The 23,272-nt window shown below is 73.2% G+C and overlaps 1 protein-coding gene across 2 annotated transcripts in view; it reads left to right on the forward strand.

Annotated features, from left to right (window-relative positions):
- INO80D (INO80 complex subunit D) overlaps window positions 1-4,358 on the forward strand; it is a 45,473-nt gene extending 41,115 nt beyond the window's left edge. For both annotated transcript variants that reach the window (XM_048485395.1, XM_048485396.1), the window contains exon 11: window positions 2,301-4,358. In XM_048485395.1, the coding sequence (XP_048341352.1) occupies window positions 2,301-3,472 (1,172 nt within the window). In that variant the 3' untranslated portion in view covers window positions 3,473-4,358. The remainder of the gene's footprint in view (window positions 1-2,300) is intronic.
- Window positions 4,359-23,272: the final 18,914 nt, after the last annotated feature.

Here is a 23,272-nt window from a genome sequence, read left to right on the forward strand (position 1 = left end):
CTGCGGGGTCATCATAAGTCAGATGTGACTTGATGGGAGTGGGGGGGGGCTGGCTGGGGGGGGGACAAATTAGCCATGCCGTAACAAATTTTTTCAGAAGCCCTGGGGGCTGCTTAGGAAAAAACAGCTTCCAGTTTGTCGTTAGGGCAGGACAACTTTTGAAATGTGGAGCGTAAAAAATCCTTTTTTTCGGTTAGCTTTGAAGGGGCCACGTGTCTGACATCACGTACGCTGGGAGTGTGTTCCCAAGACATTCTGCTGCTTGAAAATGAAAACATAGCCTGGGATAATTATACATAATGAGGTCAAAGAGAGAGAGAGAGAGAGAGAGAGAGAGAGAGAGAGAGAGAGAGAGAGAGAGACTGCATGATTTTAGGTATAGCTGAGAACTGACTGAATCTCCCTCTCTCTCCCTCTCTCCCCTCTCTCTCCCCCTCTCTCTCTCCCCCTCTCTCTCTCTCCCCCCCTCTCTCTCACTCTCCCCCCTCTCTCTCCCTCTCTCTCTCTCCCCCCTCTCTCCCCCCTCTCTCTCTCACTCTCTTCCCCCTCTCTCTCTCCTCTCTCTCTCTCTCTCTGACCCATTTACTCCTATCAGTCTTTCCCAGAATTGGAACTGTCTTATGCAGACGTTCTATCTAGCGTCATTAAATTGCAAAATAGGCATCTGCTGTAAAAGGGAATTACCTGCTCTGCAAACCTTCAATTAATTTATTCCCCCTCTCCCGTGCCCGTTGTGATCCACTGTGGTCAATTAATAGAGACTTTCGAGGGAAAGCTAGAATTTGCATCTTATGTTTTCCTTGCGACTAAAAAGCAAATACCGGTACTTTTTGCATGGCTGTTCGTGGCTGTTTTGCAGACAGCTTTCAGTTCTGATATAAAAATGGGAAAGAACTGATCAGCCAGAGCACGAGGAGCTCTCCAGGGCTGACTTACCACTGTTTTCTTTTTCAATCACTCAGTGGCATTCAGAAGATCCCAGGTTCCATTCCTGGCATCCTCAGTTAAAAATGTTAGATATACTCACAAAAAGATGTCAGTAGATTATGAGGCTTTCCCCACTCAGCTTCTGCTGCGCGCCACTCTCGCGCCCCCTCAGCGCGCGTCATTCCTGGCGCGCTCTCGGGGTTCCCCATGAGTACTAGAAGCACTATACGAAATATTACATAGTCTATGGTATTTACAAGAAGGAATATTTGCGACACTAATATAATTACTATTGTACTTATATACCCAGTCGGTGACTGTTTACTAAAAGGTCAACTCGCGAAAAAGCAAGTAGTAGGTAAAATACATTTGATTATGACAAAAGATTAAAAAGTTAGTATCGCTACACTTGTAAAGTGCCTGTGCAGTCTTGCTAAAACCTATAGTGACATTACTAAAAAAACTCCGGCCTCCGACCGTATCATCTAGGGATCACAATTTGTTCAGTCTTTCCCTCCCTTAACTATTCAGCCGGCAGTTCTCTCTTGAAGTCATTACGGGCGACGCAATGAAGAGACGAGACTCAGCGATATCATCCGGTGGAGAGAAGCCAGTGGCGATATAGCATGATCGATGGATCTGGCTAATCTGCCGAGCTGGGGTCCCTGGCACCTTTTATTAAGGGTTTCGGGGAGAGCGGGAGAATGTTGCACAATACATGACTCATAGGGACTGCGTACGTGCGGGAGGAAACGTTCCTGTCTGGGCCTAATCCATACCTGGGGGTATGCACCTTTTGTCCCTTTGTCCAGGACATCTTGTGACCCGTGAGTCATGGGGGTCTTGTGACAGGTGAGTGTGCTCGCCCAGAGGGCAACAGATGGTGCAGGCGTTCCTGTGCACTGTCTGAGGCTCTGCTGGGTTCGCTGGCTCACCCCTACAGTCTCTTATTGTGTTTGCAGATTAAAGAACAAACAGAGCTCAACATGCCGGACTTTCTCAGTTGTTGTAGGATGCTCCCCCTGGGTCCTAGTGCCTACCTAGCCCATCCGTTTGAACGTTTGATGATGGTCATTCAATGAACTGTAAATGTTCTTGTATCAAAGTACTATGCTCAGTAATGCACAAAATAATGGTTTTGACGAAGGCAGCACATAAAAATGAATGATAATTCTCACACGTGTTCTGGACTATATTCTAATACGGAAGCATGCGATTTTCTTGACCGCTGCACCTCAGCAGACGCTGCTAACATATTTATCAGAAACAGAGTGTAGTGTGGGATGTGAAAGCGCCCCTTGGAGACACTGGAGAGTCGTTGCTCGCCTGATTGTTAAACAGCATTCTCTTTTGTGCACTTTTATTTAACCTAGGTAAAAATGGAGATCTCCTTCCAACTACTGAAGAGGCCGAGGAGCTGGAGCGGGCCCTGCAGGCAGTAACTTCTCTAGAGTGCCTGAGTACGATTGGAGTGCTCACACAGACCGACGGCGTGCCGGTTCAGGAGCTCTCGGACAGAGGGATAGGGGTGTTCTCCACAGGGCCGGGGACTCCTGGGATGCAGTCCTTGAGCCGAGAGGTCAACGCGGAACTTGGCGAGCTGCTGAACGGGCGCATCGTCCACAATGACAATTTCTCGAGCCTGGACCTGGACGAGAGCTTGCTCCGTTCCGCTACCTTATCCAATCCACCGACGCCCCTGTCAGGGCAGATTCAGGGGCAGTTCTCTGCCCCAGCCAACGTTGGCCTTACTTCTGCCACTCTGATCAGCCAGAGTGGGCTCGGGGAGAGAGCCTTCCCCGGACAGTTCCAAGGACTTCACGACGGCAGCCATGCCTCCCAGAGGCCACACCCTGCCCAGCTGCTAAGCAAGGCAGACGACCCAAACACCTCACGACAGCAATACAGCAGCGACCATTCACACTCCTCACCCCACGGAAGCCATTACGACAGCGAGCACGTGCCGTCTCCCTACAGCGACCACATCACGTCCCCCCACACCGCCTCCTACTCCGGCGACAACTTGGCAGCTACTTTTTCCACGGAGATGCCCATCATAGCACAGCACTTGCTACCGTCGCCGCTCGAGGTGCCGCTCGGCGGGGTGGTGAACCCCAGGACTCACTGGGGGAGCCTCCCCGTCAACCTCGGCGACCCTTCTCCGTTCAGCAATCTCCTCGGCGCAGACGGACACCTCCTTTCCACCTCCTTGTCCACGCCGCCTACCACGTCGCACTCAGAGACCACGCAGCCTGCCTTCGCCACTGTGACCCCCAACAGCTCCAGCGTGCTCCCCGGGTTACCGCAGACCAGTTTCAGTGGCATGGGGGCTGCGTCTTCTGAACTCTTGGCCTCCACCTCCCCCAAGCAGCAGCTTCCGCAGTTCAGCGCCGCCTTCGGCCACCAACTAAGCTCACACAGTGGCATTCCCAAGGACCTGCAGCCCAGCCACAGCTCTATAGCGCCCCCAACAGGATTCACAGTAACAGGTGCCACAGCTACTAGTACCAATAACGGATCTGCTCCCTTCCCCACCTCCAGTTGAGCTCGTCTGTGTGAATTTCAGACGACCGGGGACCCCGCGTGCCCCCCCTTCCGCTCCTGTCTTCTCTTTCCTCGTTTTTGTCATCCCCCTTTTTTTACGAGACAATTTTTTTATTAAATAAAAAAAAGAGGGGGCTAAGAATAAAAGTCCTGATTCAGTACAGACCAGGGTCCCCCCGTTGCTCGGCTCTGCTCTAACGATCTTTTGTGCTGTTTATGTATTGGTGCTCATTTACTTCTGGCAGGTTCACTATGCCCCAGTTTAAATACCCCCTAAGGAATACGCAGCACAGTTGCTGGATGTAATTGACCTTAGATCGAGAAAGGAGAAGATACCTCAGATAAAACTAATGCAAGTTCTTGTTTCCCTAAAGTTCAGATCAGAGCTTTCAGTCCCACTCGCATTTAGGGAGACGGGGGGGGGGGGGGGCAGGGAATCGCTTTATTACATATTTAAAGGCGCAGATGGGATGGAAGACCATCCTTCCGATTTGGTCATTGGGCACTGTAGAATGACGCCAAGACCGTTGTTGAGTTATTCTGTCGACGGTGGGCTTCTGGCTTCCTCAAGCGTAAGGGGTGTGTATGTGCGTGTATTTGGTGGGCACCTTACAATTCTGTTCTTTTTCTTTTCCTCGGAAGAGTTCCTCTGAAACCAGTGACTGTTCCAACTGCATACTAAGTCATTTCTTACAACAGAATCTAATAAACTGGTAGAGAATTGGATTGGGAGAACATCAGGTTTTGGGTTGAGGCTGTATAAGCTTGCTATTAAAAAGATTAGAATGGGAGGAGGGAAGAGAGAGAAGGAATGTATTGTCGAAGGCTTTCACGGCCGGAATCGCTGGCATGTTTTGTGGTTTCCGGGCTGTATGGCCGTGTTCCAGTAGCATTTTTTCCTGACGTTTCACCTGAAGATCCTCTGCAGATGTCAGCCACAGATGCAGGCGAAATGTCAGGAGAAAATGCTACTAGAACACGACTATGCAGCCCGGAAACCACACAACACCCCAGAGAGAAGGAAGCTATAAGTATTGAAAGACATCTTTTCCAGAAGCTGATTCATTATTACAGTAGCGTTGATTTGGTCTTGATCATTATCTAGAACTACCCATCTGGATCACATTTTAACGGAATAAGTCAGAAGTGGGTTTTGAATCCCATTTCGGTTCAAACCAATAGAAGTCAGAACATCTTGACTTTAGAAGGTTGTCACAGTCTCTGTATCTGGGTCTTCTGAAAATTCTTGCACTGTGGCGCTCCATAATATGTTAGTAAACTTCAGTGGCAAGTCAAGCATGAAAGGAAGCTAACTGACTTTCTAACTGGAAAAGAAGGTTCTGGAAGCGTGACAGGCACTCTCCGCTCGCTGACCTTGCTAATAAATAAGTTAGAAATGCAAGAGATTCCATTTGTCCCCCTTCTTGCTCTCTGAAGGACCGCAATAATCAATTTGTGAAGCATTTGTCAAAATGAGGCCTGCTGCCCTTGTGGCTTTTTTTCCCCACAGAGGGGGGAAAAATGTTGTTTGCGAAGCAACGCACGGATAAGCTATTTCTCTCTCTTCTGCTCCCCCACCCCTCCAAAATTTCCCTCAAAATAGGATTGCTTCTTCTGGTGATTTTAATTCTTCCCCCCCGTTCCCCCAATTAAGATTATTTTTTTCCCCTCAAGAAGTCAAACTCTACTCAGCGGAAATAATCAGAATTCCCTGCTCTTAGTTTCAGGGCCAAACTTTCCCACATCTTCCCCAGAAAATTCTTTGTTATCCTTTACGGGGAACAATTTGGACTGCGTGCCGTTTCGCCTGATTTGTGTCTTTTCGGAACGTTGCGGAGAGAAGGCAGGCTGTTTTATTTGGTTCGAGAGTTGGAGAGCTGGGAAGCTCCTTTAGGATCAGAGAGACAGTCGATTATTTCCTACCATCCTTCACAATGGTGCTGAAGCGTAATTCTGATCAGAGGTTTCTGTCCTAAAGTCTGGGAGGATGCCGTGGTGGTTCGGGCCTCAAGCCTCCCGCCAGCCCCCAGAGTTCGAGCCATTTCTCAATCTTCACTGCGTATTCTTTCAAAGGGATCAGAGGAGATAGGATCGAAGCTGCAGGCTTATATTAATGGAAGACGTTTTTGTGCTTTGAGCCTTACGAAGTCCCATTAGTGCCCCGAAAAAATATTTTAGATTAAACAGTCCCATTAACAACAAAACAGCCCAAACTGTGTTTTAATGGAAGTGCTCTAAGCCAGGTCAAGAGCTTTAAGTGAATCTCCCCCAGGCGTTTCCTTATTCTCCACCACCTGCTCAAGTGGGTTATTTTATTTTATCCTTCGCTCTGAGCTCTCCCTCTGCCTTTTTTGTTTCCGTATATTTTGAATGAGCAAGCTTTGGCGATTTACAGTGCAGTCCCACTCAGAGTCGTTCTGCTCTAAGCCCACTGATTTCAATAGGCTTGGACCCGAGTAATTTTGCAGCGAGTTTCAGGAAACATCATTTAATCCCAGTCTCCAAAAAGGCAGCTTAACAGCTGGGACCCAAAGAACCCACCCATAGACCCCTGCATGTGACCAGAGGCCTTCTTTTACTCCCCCCCCCTTTCCCCCCACCCCCCCCCCCCGGAAAGAACTGGACCTTCCAGAACAGGGTTCTGTGAGCTGAAGGGAATGGCTGCCTGAATGGAAAGCCAGCAAAGTTGTGAGTAGAAATTGGCCAGTTGCAAATGTCATGGCAACCCTTTCTGCTAGTTTACACCTATGTCCACAGCCTCCCCCTTTTCAATTAAAAAAAGAAATTGGCCCCATTTCTGTGCCACGTGACGACTTGCCTGGGGACATGGTAGCAGCCCACGCACGTGTCACCATGAGATAAACGTGGGAAGTTAATCTCCCCCAGGCGTTGGACCGCACGGCACACATGGGCAAGTTGCTTGGTTTGGGGGTCCAATTAAGTTGCGCGTATGTGATCTCAAATCGCTTTGAAAGTCCCGTTCAGGAAGGAGGCTTTTGGTTTCGTCTCGTGCCACGTCTTTTGTTTTTGTGCATGATCCTTTTTTAAATTGTGATATCATCCGCTAGCGTGATGCAGAACATGGTTTTTGTGTCTTGCGGCAAAAGGAAGTTTGTGCGCAAGAGTGGCTTTTCCACAAATTTCTTTCCTGGTAACGTAAATCCCGCAGAAAATTTCCAGCCGGTTGTGAAGCAGGGGAGCGTTTATTTCCTTTCAGCACATTGAATAGAATAGCTCCGTTGGAAGGCTTATGTTTGGTACCTATGTGAAAATTCCAATTCTTTGTTCTGGTTGTTGGTTCATAACAAACACAGAGAGAGTTTGTTTGCCACACGTGCTCTTTGATAAGGTCATGTTCAAATGAAAGCAAAATTTCATAGAATCAGCCGTTCTTACGTAGGTACCCATGTCTGCATGTGAAAAACAATTAATTGGTCCCAGTGAATTTTTGCCCAGCATTGCAGTTGCTCTGTAACACCAAGCAAAGGTCAAATTTTCTTTCCTCATTCTTTTCCTGGCAGTAAAGATTGGAGCTTCCTTGCCTTCTCGGAATCAAGAGTGTGTGCACACAACTGCCAAAGAAACCAAAATTGCGTTGTATGGTCACCAGGGGGCAGTAGTTGGATAGGTTCTCCTGATCTAGGCAGGCTGAAATCGCGGCCTCTGGCTTCCCGTTCTTTTTCGTTGGTGAGTTAGACAAAAGTCGAAGTGGAAAAATGAGAAAATATTCCGTGCAGCTGCTCTCAACATCTTTATCCTTCTCATCTGCACGCATACGCAGTCCGTAAATGGGTGAATCGGATTAATACGTGCTTGGTGTACGGCTGTGTCTCGGGGCCCCATTTTGCTGAAATGACATAGGTCACATCCCCGAATGTGCACTAACGAAATTTCGGTGCAGTTGGCTTCTAAACAGCCCCCTGCTTTACGCCGTTTCATATATTACGGGGAAGGCTGATTTACCCTGAAATGACTAACCTTTATCTTAACACAGAAAAGAAAAAGATGGACTAGGAAAGGGTCCAGTCGGAAAAGATGGACACTGGAATTAGACTTGGGTGTGTCTATGCCCATTTGGGGGTGGGGGGGCTGAACCAGTTTCTCTGAATGGTGACGTCGGTCACTGTCCAGTTTGGGGCATGTCTCAGGGATCCCTTGTGGAAATAAGGGCAGTGAAAGGTAGTTTTAATCGAGTGACTAGTTTTTAAGGTAGAACGTCATCGGAAGCGTGAGCGCGTGAAAGAGAAAAGGCCCTGTTCCTCTTTTGTAGCCGGTAGCGTGTTGTGTGGGGGCTTCTTTCTCTTCTTAAAACTGTGCTCATGTCCCACATACAAAAATCTCCTCCTCCCCCCCCCCTCTCTATTATGCTTAGCTTTAAGCTTTTATTTAAAGATACGTTTCCTGCCCTGCCCACACCATGAGCGTTCAGAATACTTATTGTAGATTTTTTAAGAGAAAAGGTATATTAATTTATGCTATGAACATCACCTCAAAAATTATAAGTTTTATACTAAAAGCTGTATTGAGTGTAATGAATTATGTTGCATATGTGTTTTAATAGCTATAAAACTATACACGATCTTTTTTGTTTTGTTTTTAAATGACAACAGAAGACCCCCGTCCCCTTATAGTAAAAGCACCTTTTTAACACTGGATCTGTGCCGTGTCAAGGTGTACAGCTATTCTTTGCTACCTTGCAGATATAAATATATAAATAAAAGTATAAAATATATACGGTAAAAACAAATGGTATCTTGTATGGACAAAAAAAAAAAGACAAAACTCTTCTCGACCCATATATTTCCACTCTTGAGGACTTGTTTAAATGCAATAATTTATCTGTGGTATGTACCTATGATGGTTAGAGGTTTTTAGTTACAGGGTGACTAGATGAAATTTGAAATCTTAATTACTGCAGCTGAGAATTGTGAACCAATGTGTAAGTCTTTCCCTCCCCCACCCCCCTTCCTTAAATATATTTATTCCCAGTTATCTCAGCAAGTTGTAAGTTCAAAATGACAAAAAAAGTTAAATCTAGGGATTCACGGTGTCTTATTCAGGAATTTTCTCTCCTCCTTTCCTCACAAAGGAATTCCCACTGTGACTTATAAATAGAACTTAGGTATCTTGTGTGCATGTATGTATACTATACACACACAAAAATATGCATTTGGGGAGGGGAAACTGTATGTGTGATATATGAATGTGTATATTGTACGTAGGTTACGGGTTTTTGTTTTTTGTTGTTTTTTTAATAGAGAAAAGTAGTTGAGGGGGTGATAGAATGTATTGTGGAAACGTGCTTTCTTAGTCGGGACTTACGTTGCGCCCACTATTTGTACAAATAACCAAACCACATTAAGTTGTCTATGACGAGGCTCACTCTGATATCATGTTGTCGTTCCTTTAAAATATTTCTTCTCTCAATCCAGTGACGACGAGCACTGTTAAAATGACAGAAAATGCCATGATTGCCAGACAGCCTTTTTCGATAAAAAAATTAAAAGGGGTATTTGCTTAAGGGGAGTTTTCGGTGGGATTTTTATGTTTGCCAGAAATGAGAGTTCTGTGAACCAGCTCTATGCATTCAGGGTGTTACTAGAGTCTTCTGCCTCTGGTTTTATAACTACATCTTTTTTTCACGTTATAAACTCTCGTGTTGGGTGGCTTTCCATCTTTGTATTAGGTTTTTCACAACAAAATTCTATACCTGGGACATCCGAAAGGGATCCAGGTGTTTTATCATGTTTGGGAACTCTGATGCAGGAATAACATTATTTTGGACTTGTCTACACAGGGATTTTTTGAGGCTTGACTTCTCAACTGCGTTGGTTTTCTCTCTCCCTGGCAACAGATGATGGTTTCTCTCCTGGGTCGCCTTTGAATTTTTGTCATGCTTTTTAAAGTCTAGTTTGAAAAAAAGATACAGGGAAAACTGGGGGGGGGGGGGGGAAACATGGTAGAGCAAAGACTGGCAAACCAATACACCAGGGGTGTCCAATTCTGGTGCTTCAGATGTTCATGGGCTACAATTCCCATCAGCCCCTGCTGGCATGGCCAATTGAAGTCGCCAGAGTTTGCCACCTCTGCAATACACTGTAAGAGATACAGCATGATGTGGAAATCCCTTTCAGTCCCAAGTACGACCCTGGCTAGAGTTATATGGTTAGTTTACAACTTGAAAAGAGTGGATTTTATTTGGCCAGTGCAGACACAATGCCAGTTTCTGGTTAAATGTGGTTAGTGGCCAGAGAAGTGCATGTTTTCCTCCAGCCATTCTCGTCCCAGGAACAAATTGTTCCACAACGCCTTTTGTTATGATGAAGCGGTTTATAAATCCCTTTCCTCTTAAACAAGGCTCTCCGGATTTGACCCACAGGTTCAGATCACGGTTTAAAGGAAAATCCTGATTTCTATTAAACTTTGTCACCACCGTGCCGATACGTTGCATAACTGGAGAAAGGCAGGGGAAAGAAAGCATTTTTTCCCTGAGGGGGAAGTGAGCTGTACCTAAGACCCGCCTTCCATTTTGCTAATTACCAGTGGCGAAGCCACCAGGGGGTAGGGGGTGCGCGCAACACACTGGGCGCACTATTTCTGGTCACGTGGGGTGGTGGAAAAATCCCCCCTCCCCCACGGCCCCCCTTCCCCCCCCCCCCCCCCCCCACCCCCCCCCCCCCCCCTCCCCCCCCCCCCCCCCCCCCCCCCCCCCCCCCCCCCCCCCCCCCCCCCCCCCCCCCCCTCCCCCCCCCCCCCCTCCCCACCCCCCCCCCCCCCCGCCCCCCCCCCCCCCCTCCCCCCCCCCCCCCTTCCCCCCCCGCCCCCCTCCCGTCCCCCCCCCCTCCACCCCCACCCCTCCCCACCCCCCCCCCCCCCCACCCCCCCCCCCCCCCACCCCCCCCCCCCCCCACCCCCCCCCCCCCCCACCCCCCCCCCCCCCCACCCCCCCCCCCCCCCACCCCCCCCCCCCCCCACCCCCCCCCCCCCCCACCCCCCCCCCCCCCCACCCCCCCCCCCCCCCACCCCCCCCCCCCCCCACCCCCCCCCCCCCCCACCCCCCCCCCCCCCCACCCCCCCCCCCCCCCACCCCCCCCCCCCCCCACCCCCCCCCCCCCCCACCCCCCCCCCCCCCCACCCCCCCCCCCCCCCACCCCCCCCCCCCCCCACCCCCCCCCCCCCCCACCCCCCCCCCCCCCCACCCCCCCCCCCCCCCACCCCCCCCCCCCCCCACCCCCCCCCCCCCCCACCCCCCCCCCCCCCCACCCCCCCCCCCCCCCACCCCCCCCCCCCCCCACCCCCCCCCCCCCCCACCCCCCCCCCCCCCCACCCCCCCCCCCCCCCACCCCCCCCCCCCCCCACCCCCCCCCCCCCCCACCCCCCCCCCCCCCCACCCCCCCCCCCCCCCACCCCCCCCCCCCCCCACCCCCCCCCCCCCCCACCCCCCCCCCCCCCCACCCCCCCCCCCCCCCACCCCCCCCCCCCCCCACCCCCCCCCCCCCCCACCCCCCCCCCCCCCCACCCCCCCCCCCCCCCACCCCCCCCCCCCCCCACCCCCCCCCCCCCCCACCCCCCCCCCCCCCCACCCCCCCCCCCCCCCACCCCCCCCCCCCCCCACCCCCCCCCCCCCCCACCCCCCCCCCCCCCCACCCCCCCCCCCCCCCACCCCCCCCCCCCCCCACCCCCCCCCCCCCCCACCCCCCCCCCCCCCCACCCCCCCCCCCCCCCACCCCCCCCCCCCCCCACCCCCCCCCCCCCCCACCCCCCCCCCCCCCCACCCCCCCCCCCCCCCACCCCCCCCCCCCCCCACCCCCCCCCCCCCCCACCCCCCCCCCCCCCCACCCCCCCCCCCCCCCACCCCCCCCCCCCCCCACCCCCCCCCCCCCCCACCCCCCCCCCCCCCCACCCCCCCCCCCCCCCACCCCCCCCCCCCCCCACCCCCCCCCCCCCCCACCCCCCCCCCCCCCCACCCCCCCCCCCCCCCACCCCCCCCCCCCCCCACCCCCCCCCCCCCCCACCCCCCCCCCCCCCCACCCCCCCCCCCCCCCACCCCCCCCCCCCCCCACCCCCCCCCCCCCCCACCCCCCCCCCCCCCCACCCCCCCCCCCCCCCACCCCCCCCCCCCCCCACCCCCCCCCCCCCCCACCCCCCCCCCCCCCCACCCCCCCCCCCCCCCACCCCCCCCCCCCCCCACCCCCCCCCCCCCCCACCCCCCCCCCCCCCCACCCCCCCCCCCCCCCACCCCCCCCCCCCCCCACCCCCCCCCCCCCCCACCCCCCCCCCCCCCCACCCCCCCCCCCCCCCACCCCCCCCCCCCCCCACCCCCCCCCCCCCCCACCCCCCCCCCCCCCCACCCCCCCCCCCCCCCACCCCCCCCCCCCCCCACCCCCCCCCCCCCCCACCCCCCCCCCCCCCCACCCCCCCCCCCCCCCACCCCCCCCCCCCCCCACCCCCCCCCCCCCCCACCCCCCCCCCCCCCCACCCCCCCCCCCCCCCACCCCCCCCCCCCCCCACCCCCCCCCCCCCCCACCCCCCCCCCCCCCCACCCCCCCCCCCCCCCACCCCCCCCCCCCCCCACCCCCCCCCCCCCCCACCCCCCCCCCCCCCCACCCCCCCCCCCCCCCACCCCCCCCCCCCCCCACCCCCCCCCCCCCCCACCCCCCCCCCCCCCCACCCCCCCCCCCCCCCACCCCCCCCCCCCCCCACCCCCCCCCCCCCCCACCCCCCCCCCCCCCCACCCCCCCCCCCCCCCACCCCCCCCCCCCCCCACCCCCCCCCCCCCCCACCCCCCCCCCCCCCCACCCCCCCCCCCCCCCACCCCCCCCCCCCCCCACCCCCCCCCCCCCCCACCCCCCCCCCCCCCCACCCCCCCCCCCCCCCACCCCCCCCCCCCCCCACCCCCCCCCCCCCCCACCCCCCCCCCCCCCCACCCCCCCCCCCCCCCACCCCCCCCCCCCCCCACCCCCCCCCCCCCCCACCCCCCCCCCCCCCCACCCCCCCCCCCCCCCACCCCCCCCCCCCCCCACCCCCCCCCCCCCCCACCCCCCCCCCCCCCCACCCCCCCCCCCCCCCACCCCCCCCCCCCCCCACCCCCCCCCCCCCCCACCCCCCCCCCCCCCCACCCCCCCCCCCCCCCACCCCCCCCCCCCCCCACCCCCCCCCCCCCCCACCCCCCCCCCCCCCCACCCCCCCCCCCCCCCACCCCCCCCCCCCCCCACCCCCCCCCCCCCCCACCCCCCCCCCCCCCCACCCCCCCCCCCCCCCACCCCCCCCCCCCCCCACCCCCCCCCCCCCCCACCCCCCCCCCCCCCCACCCCCCCCCCCCCCCACCCCCCCCCCCCCCCACCCCCCCCCCCCCCCACCCCCCCCCCCCCCCACCCCCCCCCCCCCCCACCCCCCCCCCCCCCCACCCCCCCCCCCCCCCACCCCCCCCCCCCCCCACCCCCCCCCCCCCCCACCCCCCCCCCCCCCCACCCCCCCCCCCCCCCACCCCCCCCCCCCCCCACCCCCCCCCCCCCCCACCCCCCCCCCCCCCCACCCCCCCCCCCCCCCACCCCCCCCCCCCCCCACCCCCCCCCCCCCCCACCCCCCCCCCCCCCCACCCCCCCCCCCCCCCACCCCCCCCCCCCCCCACCCCCCCCCCCCCCCACCCCCCCCCCCCCCCACCCCCCCCCCCCCCCACCCCCCCCCCCCCCCACCCCCCCCCCCCCCCACCCCCCCCCCCCCCCACCCCCCCCCCCCCCCACCCCCCCCCCCCCCCACCCCCCCCCCCCCCCACCCCCCCCCCCCCCCACCCCCCCCCCCCCCCACCCCCCCCCCCCCCCACCCCCCCCCCCCCCCACCCCCCCCCCCCCCCACCCCCCCCCCCCCCCACCCCCCCCCCCCCCCACCCCCCCCCCCCCCCACCCCCCCCCCCCCCCACCCCCCCCCCCCCCCACCCCCCCCCCCCCCCACCCCCCCCCCCCCCCACCCCCCCCCCCCCCCACCCCCCCCCCCCCCCACCCCCCCCCCCCCCCACCCCCCCCCCCCCCCACCCCCCCCCCCCCCCACCCCCCCCCCCCCCCACCCCCCCCCCCCCCCACCCCCCCCCCCCCCCACCCCCCCCCCCCCCCACCCCCCCCCCCCCCCACCCCCCCCCCCCCCCACCCCCCCCCCCCCCCACCCCCCCCCCCCCCCACCCCCCCCCCCCCCCACCCCCCCCCCCCCCCACCCCCCCCCCCCCCCACCCCCCCCCCCCCCCACCCCCCCCCCCCCCCACCCCCCCCCCCCCCCACCCCCCCCCCCCCCCACCCCCCCCCCCCCCCACCCCCCCCCCCCCCCACCCCCCCCCCCCCCCACCCCCCCCCCCCCCCACCCCCCCCCCCCCCCACCCCCCCCCCCCCCCACCCCCCCCCCCCCCCACCCCCCCCCCCCCCCACCCCCCCCCCCCCCCACCCCCCCCCCCCCCCACCCCCCCCCCCCCCCACCCCCCCCCCCCCCCACCCCCCCCCCCCCCCACCCCCCCCCCCCCCCACCCCCCCCCCCCCCCACCCCCCCCCCCCCCCACCCCCCCCCCCCCCCACCCCCCCCCCCCCCCACCCCCCCCCCCCCCCACCCCCCCCCCCCCCCACCCCCCCCCCCCCCCACCCCCCCCCCCCCCCACCCCCCCCCCCCCCCACCCCCCCCCCCCCCCACCCCCCCCCCCCCCCACCCCCCCCCCCCCCCACCCCCCCCCCCCCCCACCCCCCCCCCCCCCCACCCCCCCCCCCCCCCACCCCCCCCCCCCCCCACCCCCCCCCCCCCCCACCCCCCCCCCCCCCCACCCCCCCCCCCCCCCACCCCCCCCCCCCCCCACCCCCCCCCCCCCCCACCCCCCCCCCCCCCCACCCCCCCCCCCCCCCACCCCCCCCCCCCCCCACCCCCCCCCCCCCCCACCCCCCCCCCCCCCCACCCCCCCCCCCCCCCACCCCCCCCCCCCCCCACCCCCCCCCCCCCCCACCCCCCCCCCCCCCCACCCCCCCCCCCCCCCACCCCCCCCCCCCCCCACCCCCCCCCCCCCCCACCCCCCCCCCCCCCCACCCCCCCCCCCCCCCACCCCCCCCCCCCCCCACCCCCCCCCCCCCCCACCCCCCCCCCCCCCCACCCCCCCCCCCCCCCACCCCCCCCCCCCCCCACCCCCCCCCCCCCCCACCCCCCCCCCCCCCCACCCCCCCCCCCCCCCACCCCCCCCCCCCCCCACCCCCCCCCCCCCCCACCCCCCCCCCCCCCCACCCCCCCCCCCCCCCACCCCCCCCCCCCCCCACCCCCCCCCCCCCCCACCCCCCCCCCCCCCCACCCCCCCCCCCCCCCACCCCCCCCCCCCCCCACCCCCCCCCCCCCCCACCCCCCCCCCCCCCCACCCCCCCCCCCCCCCACCCCCCCCCCCCCCCACCCCCCCCCCCCCCCACCCCCCCCCCCCCCCACCCCCCCCCCCCCCCACCCCCCCCCCCCCCCACCCCCCCCCCCCCCCACCCCCCCCCCCCCCCACCCCCCCCCCCCCCCACCCCCCCCCCCCCCCACCCCCCCCCCCCCCCACCCCCCCCCCCCCCCACCCCCCCCCCCCCCCACCCCCCCCCCCCCCCACCCCCCCCCCCCCCCACCCCCCCCCCCCCCCACCCCCCCCCCCCCCCACCCCCCCCCCCCCCCACCCCCCCCCCCCCCCACCCCCCCCCCCCCCCACCCCCCCCCCCCCCCACCCCCCCCCCCCCCCACCCCCCCCCCCCCCCACCCCCCCCCCCCCCCACCCCCCCCCCCCCCCACCCCCCCCCCCCCCCACCCCCCCCCCCCCCCACCCCCCCCCCCCCCCACCCCCCCCCCCCCCCACCCCCCCCCCCCCCCACCCCCCCCCCCCCCCACCCCCCCCCCCCCCCACCCCCCCCCCCCCCCACCCCCCCCCCCCCCCACCCCCCCCCCCCCCCACCCCCCCCCCCCCCCACCCCCCCCCCCCCCCACCCCCCCCCCCCCCCACCCCCCCCCCCCCCCACCCCCCCCCCCCCCCACCCCCCCCCCCCCCCACCCCCCCCCCCCCCCACCCCCCCCCCCCCCCACCCCCCCCCCCCCCCACCCCCCCCCCCCCCCACCCCCCCCCCCCCCCACCCCCCCCCCCCCCCACCCCCCCCCCCCCCCACCCCCCCCCCCCCCCACCCCCCCCCCCCCCCACCCCCCCCCCCCCCCACCCCCCCCCCCCCCCACCCCCCCCCCCCCCCACCCCCCCCCCCCCCCACCCCCCCCCCCCCCCACCCCCCCCCCCCCCCACCCCCCCCCCCCCCCACCCCCCCCCCCCCCCACCCCCCCCCCCCCCCACCCCCCCCCCCCCCCACCCCCCCCCCCCCCCACCCCCCCCCCCCCCCACCCCCCCCCCCCCCCACCCCCCCCCCCCCCCACCCCCCCCCCCCCCCACCCCCCCCCCCCCCCACCCCCCCCCCCCCCCACCCCCCCCCCCCCCCACCCCCCCCCCCCCCCACCCCCCCCCCCCCCCACCCCCCCCCCCCCCCACCCCCCCCCCCCCCCACCCCCCCCCCCCCCCACCCCCCCCCCCCCCCACCCCCCCCCCCCCCCACCCCCCCCCCCCCCCACCCCCCCCCCCCCCCACCCCCCCCCCCCCCCACCCCCCCCCCCCCCCACCCCCCCCCCCCCCCACCCCCCCCCCCCCCCACCCCCCCCCCCCCCCACCCCCCCCCCCCCCCACCCCCCCCCCCCCCCACCCCCCCCCCCCCCCACCCCCCCCCCCCCCCACCCCCCCCCCCCCCCACCCCCCCCCCCCCCCACCCCCCCCCCCCCCCACCCCCCCCCCCCCCCACCCCCCCCCCCCCCCACCCCCCCCCCCCCCCACCCCCCCCCCCCCCCACCCCCCCCCCCCCCCACCCCCCCCCCCCCCCACCCCCCCCCCCCCCCACCCCCCCCCCCCCCCACCCCCCCCCCCCCCCACCCCCCCCCCCCCCCACCCCCCCCCCCCCCCACCCCCCCCCCCCCCCACCCCCCCCCCCCCCCACCCCCCCCCCCCCCCACCCCCCCCCCCCCCCACCCCCCCCCCCCCCCACCCCCCCCCCCCCCCACCCCCCCCCCCCCCCACCCCCCCCCCCCCCCACCCCCCCCCCCCCCCACCCCCCCCCCCCCCCACCCCCCCCCCCCCCCACCCCCCCCCCCCCCCACCCCCCCCCCCCCCCACCCCCCCCCCCCCCCACCCCCCCCCCCCCCCACCCCCCCCCCCCCCCACCCCCCCCCCCCCCCACCCCCCCCCCCCCCCACCCCCCCCCCCCCCCACCCCCCCCCCCCCCCACCCCCCCCCCCCCCCACCCCCCCCCCCCCCCACCCCCCCCCCCCCCCACCCCCCCCCCCCCCCACCCCCCCCCCCCCCCACCCCCCCCCCCCCCCACCCCCCCCCCCCCCCACCCCCCCCCCCCCCCACCCCCCCCCCCCCCCACCCCCCCCCCCCCCCACCCCCCCCCCCCCCCACCCCCCCCCCCCCCCACCCCCCCCCCCCCCCACCCCCCCCCCCCCCCACCCCCCCCCCCCCCCACCCCCCCCCCCCCCCACCCCCCCCCCCCCCCACCCCCCCCCCCCCCCACCCCCCCCCCCCCCCACCCCCCCCCCCCCCCACCCCCCCCCCCCCCCACCCCCCCCCCCCCCCACCCCCCCCCCCCCCCACCCCCCCCCCCCCCCACCCCCCCCCCCCCCCACCCCCCCCCCCCCCCACCCCCCCCCCCCCCCACCCCCCCCCCCCCCCACCCCCCCCCCCCCCCACCCCCCCCCCCCCCCACCCCCCCCCCCCCCCACCCCCCCCCCCCCCCACCCCCCCCCCCCCCCACCCCCCCCCCCCCCCACCCCCCCCCCCCCCCACCCCCCCCCCCCCCCACCCCCCCCCCCCCCCACCCCCCCCCCCCCCCACCCCCCCCCCCCCCCACCCCCCCCCCCCCCCACCCCCCCCCCCCCCCACCCCCCCCCCCCCCCACCCCCCCCCCCCCCCACCCCCCCCCCCCCCCACCCCCCCCCCCCCCCACCCCCCCCCCCCCCCACCCCCCCCCCCCCCCACCCCCCCCCCCCCCCACCCCCCCCCCCCCCCACCCCCCCCCCCCCCCACCCCCCCCCCCCCCCACCCCCCCCCCCCCCCACCCCCCCCCCCCCCCACCCCCCCCCCCCCCCACCCCCCCCCCCCCCCACCCCCCCCCCCCCCCACCCCCCCCCCCCCCCACCCCCCCCCCCCCCCACCCCCCCCCCCCCCCACCCCCCCCCCCCCCCACCCCCCCCCCCCCCCACCCCCCCCCCCCCCCACCCCCCCCCCCCCCCACCCCCCCCCCCCCCCACCCCCCCCCCCCCCCACCCCCCCCCCCCCCCACCCCCCCCCCCCCCCACCCCCCCCCCCCCCCACCCCCCCCCCCCCCCACCCCCCCCCCCCCCCACCCCCCCCCCCCCCCACCCCCCCCCCCCCCCACCCCCCCCCCCCCCCACCCCCCCCCCCCCCCACCCCCCCCCCCCCCCACCCCCCCCCCCCCCCACCCCCCCCCCCCCCCACCCCCCCCCCCCCCCACCCCCCCCCCCCCCCACCCCCCCCCCCCCCCACCCCCCCCCCCCCCCACCCCCCCCCCCCCCCACCCCCCCCCCCCCCCACCCCCCCCCCCCCCCACCCCCCCCCCCCCCCACCCCCCCCCCCCCCCACCCCCCCCCCCCCCCACCCCCCCCCCCCCCCACCCCCCCCCCCCCCCACCCCCCCCCCCCCCCACCCCCCCCCCCCCCCACCCCCCCCCCCCCCCACCCCCCCCCCCCCCCACCCCCCCCCCCCCCCACCCCCCCCCCCCCCCACCCCCCCCCCCCCCCACCCCCCCCCCCCCCCACCCCCCCCCCCCCCCACCCCCCCCCCCCCCCACCCCCCCCCCCCCCCACCCCCCCCCCCCCCCACCCCCCCCCCCCCCCACCCCCCCCCCCCCCCACCCCCCCCCCCCCCCACCCCCCCCCCCCCCCACCCCCCCCCCCCCCCACCCCCCCCCCCCCCCACCCCCCCCCCCCCCCACCCCCCCCCCCCCCCACCCCCCCCCCCCCCCACCCCCCCCCCCCCCCACCCCCCCCCCCCCCCACCCCCCCCCCCCCCCACCCCCCCCCCCCCCCACCCCCCCCCCCCCCCACCCCCCCCCCCCCCCACCCCCCCCCCCCCCCACCCCCCCCCCCCCCCACCCCCCCCCCCCCCCACCCCCCCCCCCCCCCACCCCCCCCCCCCCCCACCCCCCCCCCCCCCCACCCCCCCCCCCCCCCACCCCCCCCCCCCCCCACCCCCCCCCCCCCCCACCCCCCCCCCCCCCCACCCCCCCCCCCCCCCACCCCCCCCCCCCCCCACCCCCCCCCCCCCCCACCCCCCCCCCCCCCCACCCCCCCCCCCCCCCACCCCCCCCCCCCCCCACCCCCCCCCCCCCCCACCCCCCCCCCCCCCCACCCCCCCCCCCCCCCACCCCCCCCCCCCCCCACCCCCCCCCCCCCCCACCCCCCCCCCCCCCCACCCCCCCCCCCCCCCACCCCCCCCCCCCCCCACCCCCCCCCCCCCCCACCCCCCCCCCCCCCCACCCCCCCCCCCCCCCACCCCCCCCCCCCCCCACCCCCCCCCCCCCCCACCCCCCCCCCCCCCCACCCCCCCCCCCCCCCACCCCCCCCCCCCCCCACCCCCCCCCCCCCCCACCCCCCCCCCCCCCCACCCCCCCCCCCCCCCACCCCCCCCCCCCCCCACCCCCCCCCCCCCCCACCCCCCCCCCCCCCCACCCCCCCCCCCCCCCACCCCCCCCCCCCCCCACCCCCCCCCCCCCCCACCCCCCCCCCCCCCCACCCCCCCCCCCCCCCACCCCCCCCCCCCCCCACCCCCCCCCCCCCCCACCCCCCCCCCCCCCCACCCCCCCCCCCCCCCACCCCCCCCCCCCCCCACCCCCCCCCCCCCCCACCCCCCCCCCCCCCCACCCCCCCCCCCCCCCACCCCCCCCCCCCCCCACCCCCCCCCCCCCCCACCCCCCCCCCCCCCCACCCCCCCCCCCCCCCACCCCCCCCCCCCCCCACCCCCCCCCCCCCCCACCCCCCCCCCCCCCCACCCCCCCCCCCCCCCACCCCCCCCCCCCCCCACCCCCCCCCCCCCCCACCCCCCCCCCCCCCCACCCCCCCCCCCCCCCACCCCCCCCCCCCCCCACCCCCCCCCCCCCCCACCCCCCCCCCCCCCCACCCCCCCCCCCCCCCACCCCCCCCCCCCCCCACCCCCCCCCCCCCCCACCCCCCCCCCCCCCCACCCCCCCCCCCCCCCACCCCCCCCCCCCCCCACCCCCCCCCCCCCCCACCCCCCCCCCCCCCCACCCCCCCCCCCCCCCACCCCCCCCCCCCCCCACCCCCCCCCCCCCCCACCCCCCCCCCCCCCCACCCCCCCCCCCCCCCACCCCCCCCCCCCCCCACCCCCCCCCCCCCCCACCCCCCCCCCCCCCCACCCCCCCCCCCCCCCACCCCCCCCCCCCCCCACCCCCCCCCCCCCCCACCCCCCCCCCCCCCCACCCCCCCCCCCCCCCACCCCCCCCCCCCCCCACCCCCCCCCCCCCCCACCCCCCCCCCCCCCCACCCCCCCCCCCCCCCACCCCCCCCCCCCCCCACCCCCCCCCCCCCCCACCCCCCCCCCCCCCCACCCCCCCCCCCCCCCACCCCCCCCCCCCCCCACCCCCCCCCCCCCCCACCCCCCCCCCCCCCCACCCCCCCCCCCCCCCACCCCCCCCCCCCCCCACCCCCCCCCCCCCCCACCCCCCCCCCCCCCCACCCCCCCCCCCCCCCACCCCCCCCCCCCCCCACCCCCCCCCCCCCCCACCCCCCCCCCCCCCCACCCCCCCCCCCCCCCACCCCCCCCCCCCCCCACCCCCCCCCCCCCCCACCCCCCCCCCCCCCCACCCCCCCCCCCCCCCACCCCCCCCCCCCCCCACCCCCCCCCCCCCCCACCCCCCCCCCCCCCCACCCCCCCCCCCCCCCACCCCCCCCCCCCCCCACCCCCCCCCCCCCCCACCCCCCCCCCCCCCCACCCCCCCCCCCCCCCACCCCCCCCCCCCCCCACCCCCCCCCCCCCCCACCCCCCCCCCCCCCCACCCCCCCCCCCCCCCACCCCCCCCCCCCCCCACCCCCCCCCCCCCCCACCCCCCCCCCCCCCCACCCCCCCCCCCCCCCACCCCCCCCCCCCCCCACCCCCCCCCCCCCCCACCCCCCCCCCCCCCCACCCCCCCCCCCCCCCACCCCCCCCCCCCCCCACCCCCCCCCCCCCCCACCCCCCCCCCCCCCCACCCCCCCCCCCCCCCACCCCCCCCCCCCCCCACCCCCCCCCCCCCCCACCCCCCCCCCCCCCCACCCCCCCCCCCCCCCACCCCCCCCCCCCCCCACCCCCCCCCCCCCCCACCCCCCCCCCCCCCCACCCCCCCCCCCCCCCACCCCCCCCCCCCCCCACCCCCCCCCCCCCCCACCCCCCCCCCCCCCCACCCCCCCCCCCCCCCACCCCCCCCCCCCCCCACCCCCCCCCCCCCCCACCCCCCCCCCCCCCCACCCCCCCCCCCCCCCACCCCCCCCCCCCCCCACCCCCCCCCCCCCCCACCCCCCCCCCCCCCCACCCCCCCCCCCCCCCACCCCCCCCCCCCCCCACCCCCCCCCCCCCCCACCCCCCCCCCCCCCCACCCCCCCCCCCCCCCACCCCCCCCCCCCCCCACCCCCCCCCCCCCCCACCCCCCCCCCCCCCCACCCCCCCCCCCCCCCACCCCCCCCCCCCCCCACCCCCCCCCCCCCCCACCCCCCCCCCCCCCCACCCCCCCCCCCCCCCACCCCCCCCCCCCCCCACCCCCCCCCCCCCCCACCCCCCCCCCCCCCCACCCCCCCCCCCCCCCACCCCCCCCCCCCCCCACCCCCCCCCCCCCCCACCCCCCCCCCCCCCCACCCCCCCCCCCCCCCACCCCCCCCCCCCCCCACCCCCCCCCCCCCCCACCCCCCCCCCCCCCCACCCCCCCCCCCCCCCACCCCCCCCCCCCCCCACCCCCCCCCCCCCCCACCCCCCCCCCCCCCCACCCCCCCCCCCCCCCACCCCCCCCCCCCCCCACCCCCCCCCCCCCCCACCCCCCCCCCCCCCCACCCCCCCCCCCCCCCACCCCCCCCCCCCCCCACCCCCCCCCCCCCCCACCCCCCCCCCCCCCCACCCCCCCCCCCCCCCACCCCCCCCCCCCCCCACCCCCCCCCCCCCCCACCCCCCCCCCCCCCCACCCCCCCCCCCCCCCACCCCCCCCCCCCCCCACCCCCCCCCCCCCCCACCCCCCCCCCCCCCCACCCCCCCCCCCCCCCACCCCCCCCCCCCCCCACCCCCCCCCCCCCCCACCCCCCCCCCCCCCCACCCCCCCCCCCCCCCACCCCCCCCCCCCCCCACCCCCCCCCCCCCCCACCCCCCCCCCCCCCCACCCCCCCCCCCCCCCACCCCCCCCCCCCCCCACCCCCCCCCCCCCCCACCCCCCCCCCCCCCCACCCCCCCCCCCCCCCACCCCCCCCCCCCCCCACCCCCCCCCCCCCCCACCCCCCCCCCCCCCCACCCCCCCCCCCCCCCACCCCCCCCCCCCCCCACCCCCCCCCCCCCCCACCCCCCCCCCCCCCCACCCCCCCCCCCCCCCACCCCCCCCCCCCCCCACCCCCCCCCCCCCCCACCCCCCCCCCCCCCCACCCCCCCCCCCCCCCACCCCCCCCCCCCCCCACCCCCCCCCCCCCCCACCCCCCCCCCCCCCCACCCCCCCCCCCCCCCACCCCCCCCCCCCCCCACCCCCCCCCCCCCCCACCCCCCCCCCCCCCCACCCCCCCCCCCCCCCACCCCCCCCCCCCCCCACCCCCCCCCCCCCCCACCCCCCCCCCCCCCCACCCCCCCCCCCCCCCACCCCCCCCCCCCCCCACCCCCCCCCCCCCCCACCCCCCCCCCCCCCCACCCCCCCCCCCCCCCACCCCCCCCCCCCCCCACCCCCCCCCCCCCCCACCCCCCCCCCCCCCCACCCCCCCCCCCCCCCACCCCCCCCCCCCCCCACCCCCCCCCCCCCCCACCCCCCCCCCCCCCCACCCCCCCCCCCCCCCACCCCCCCCCCCCCCCACCCCCCCCCCCCCCCACCCCCCCCCCCCCCCACCCCCCCCCCCCCCCACCCCCCCCCCCCCCCACCCCCCCCCCCCCCCACCCCCCCCCCCCCCCACCCCCCCCCCCCCCCACCCCCCCCCCCCCCCACCCCCCCCCCCCCCCACCCCCCCCCCCCCCCACCCCCCCCCCCCCCCACCCCCCCCCCCCCCCACCCCCCCCCCCCCCCACCCCCCCCCCCCCCCACCCCCCCCCCCCCCCACCCCCCCCCCCCCCCACCCCCCCCCCCCCCCACCCCCCCCCCCCCCCACCCCCCCCCCCCCCCACCCCCCCCCCCCCCCACCCCCCCCCCCCCCCACCCCCCCCCCCCCCCACCCCCCCCCCCCCCCACCCCCCCCCCCCCCCACCCCCCCCCCCCCCCACCCCCCCCCCCCCCCACCCCCCCCCCCCCCCACCCCCCCCCCCCCCCACCCCCCCCCCCCCCCACCCCCCCCCCCCCCCACCCCCCCCCCCCCCCACCCCCCCCCCCCCCCACCCCCCCCCCCCCCCACCCCCCCCCCCCCCCACCCCCCCCCCCCCCCACCCCCCCCCCCCCCCACCCCCCCCCCCCCCCACCCCCCCCCCCCCCCACCCCCCCCCCCCCCCACCCCCCCCCCCCCCCACCCCCCCCCCCCCCCACCCCCCCCCCCCCCCACCCCCCCCCCC

The sequence above is a fragment of the Sphaerodactylus townsendi genome, linkage group LG02 (genome assembly GCF_021028975.2).
Source record: "Sphaerodactylus townsendi isolate TG3544 linkage group LG02, MPM_Stown_v2.3, whole genome shotgun sequence".
Lineage (NCBI taxonomy): Eukaryota > Metazoa > Chordata > Lepidosauria > Squamata > Sphaerodactylidae > Sphaerodactylus > Sphaerodactylus townsendi.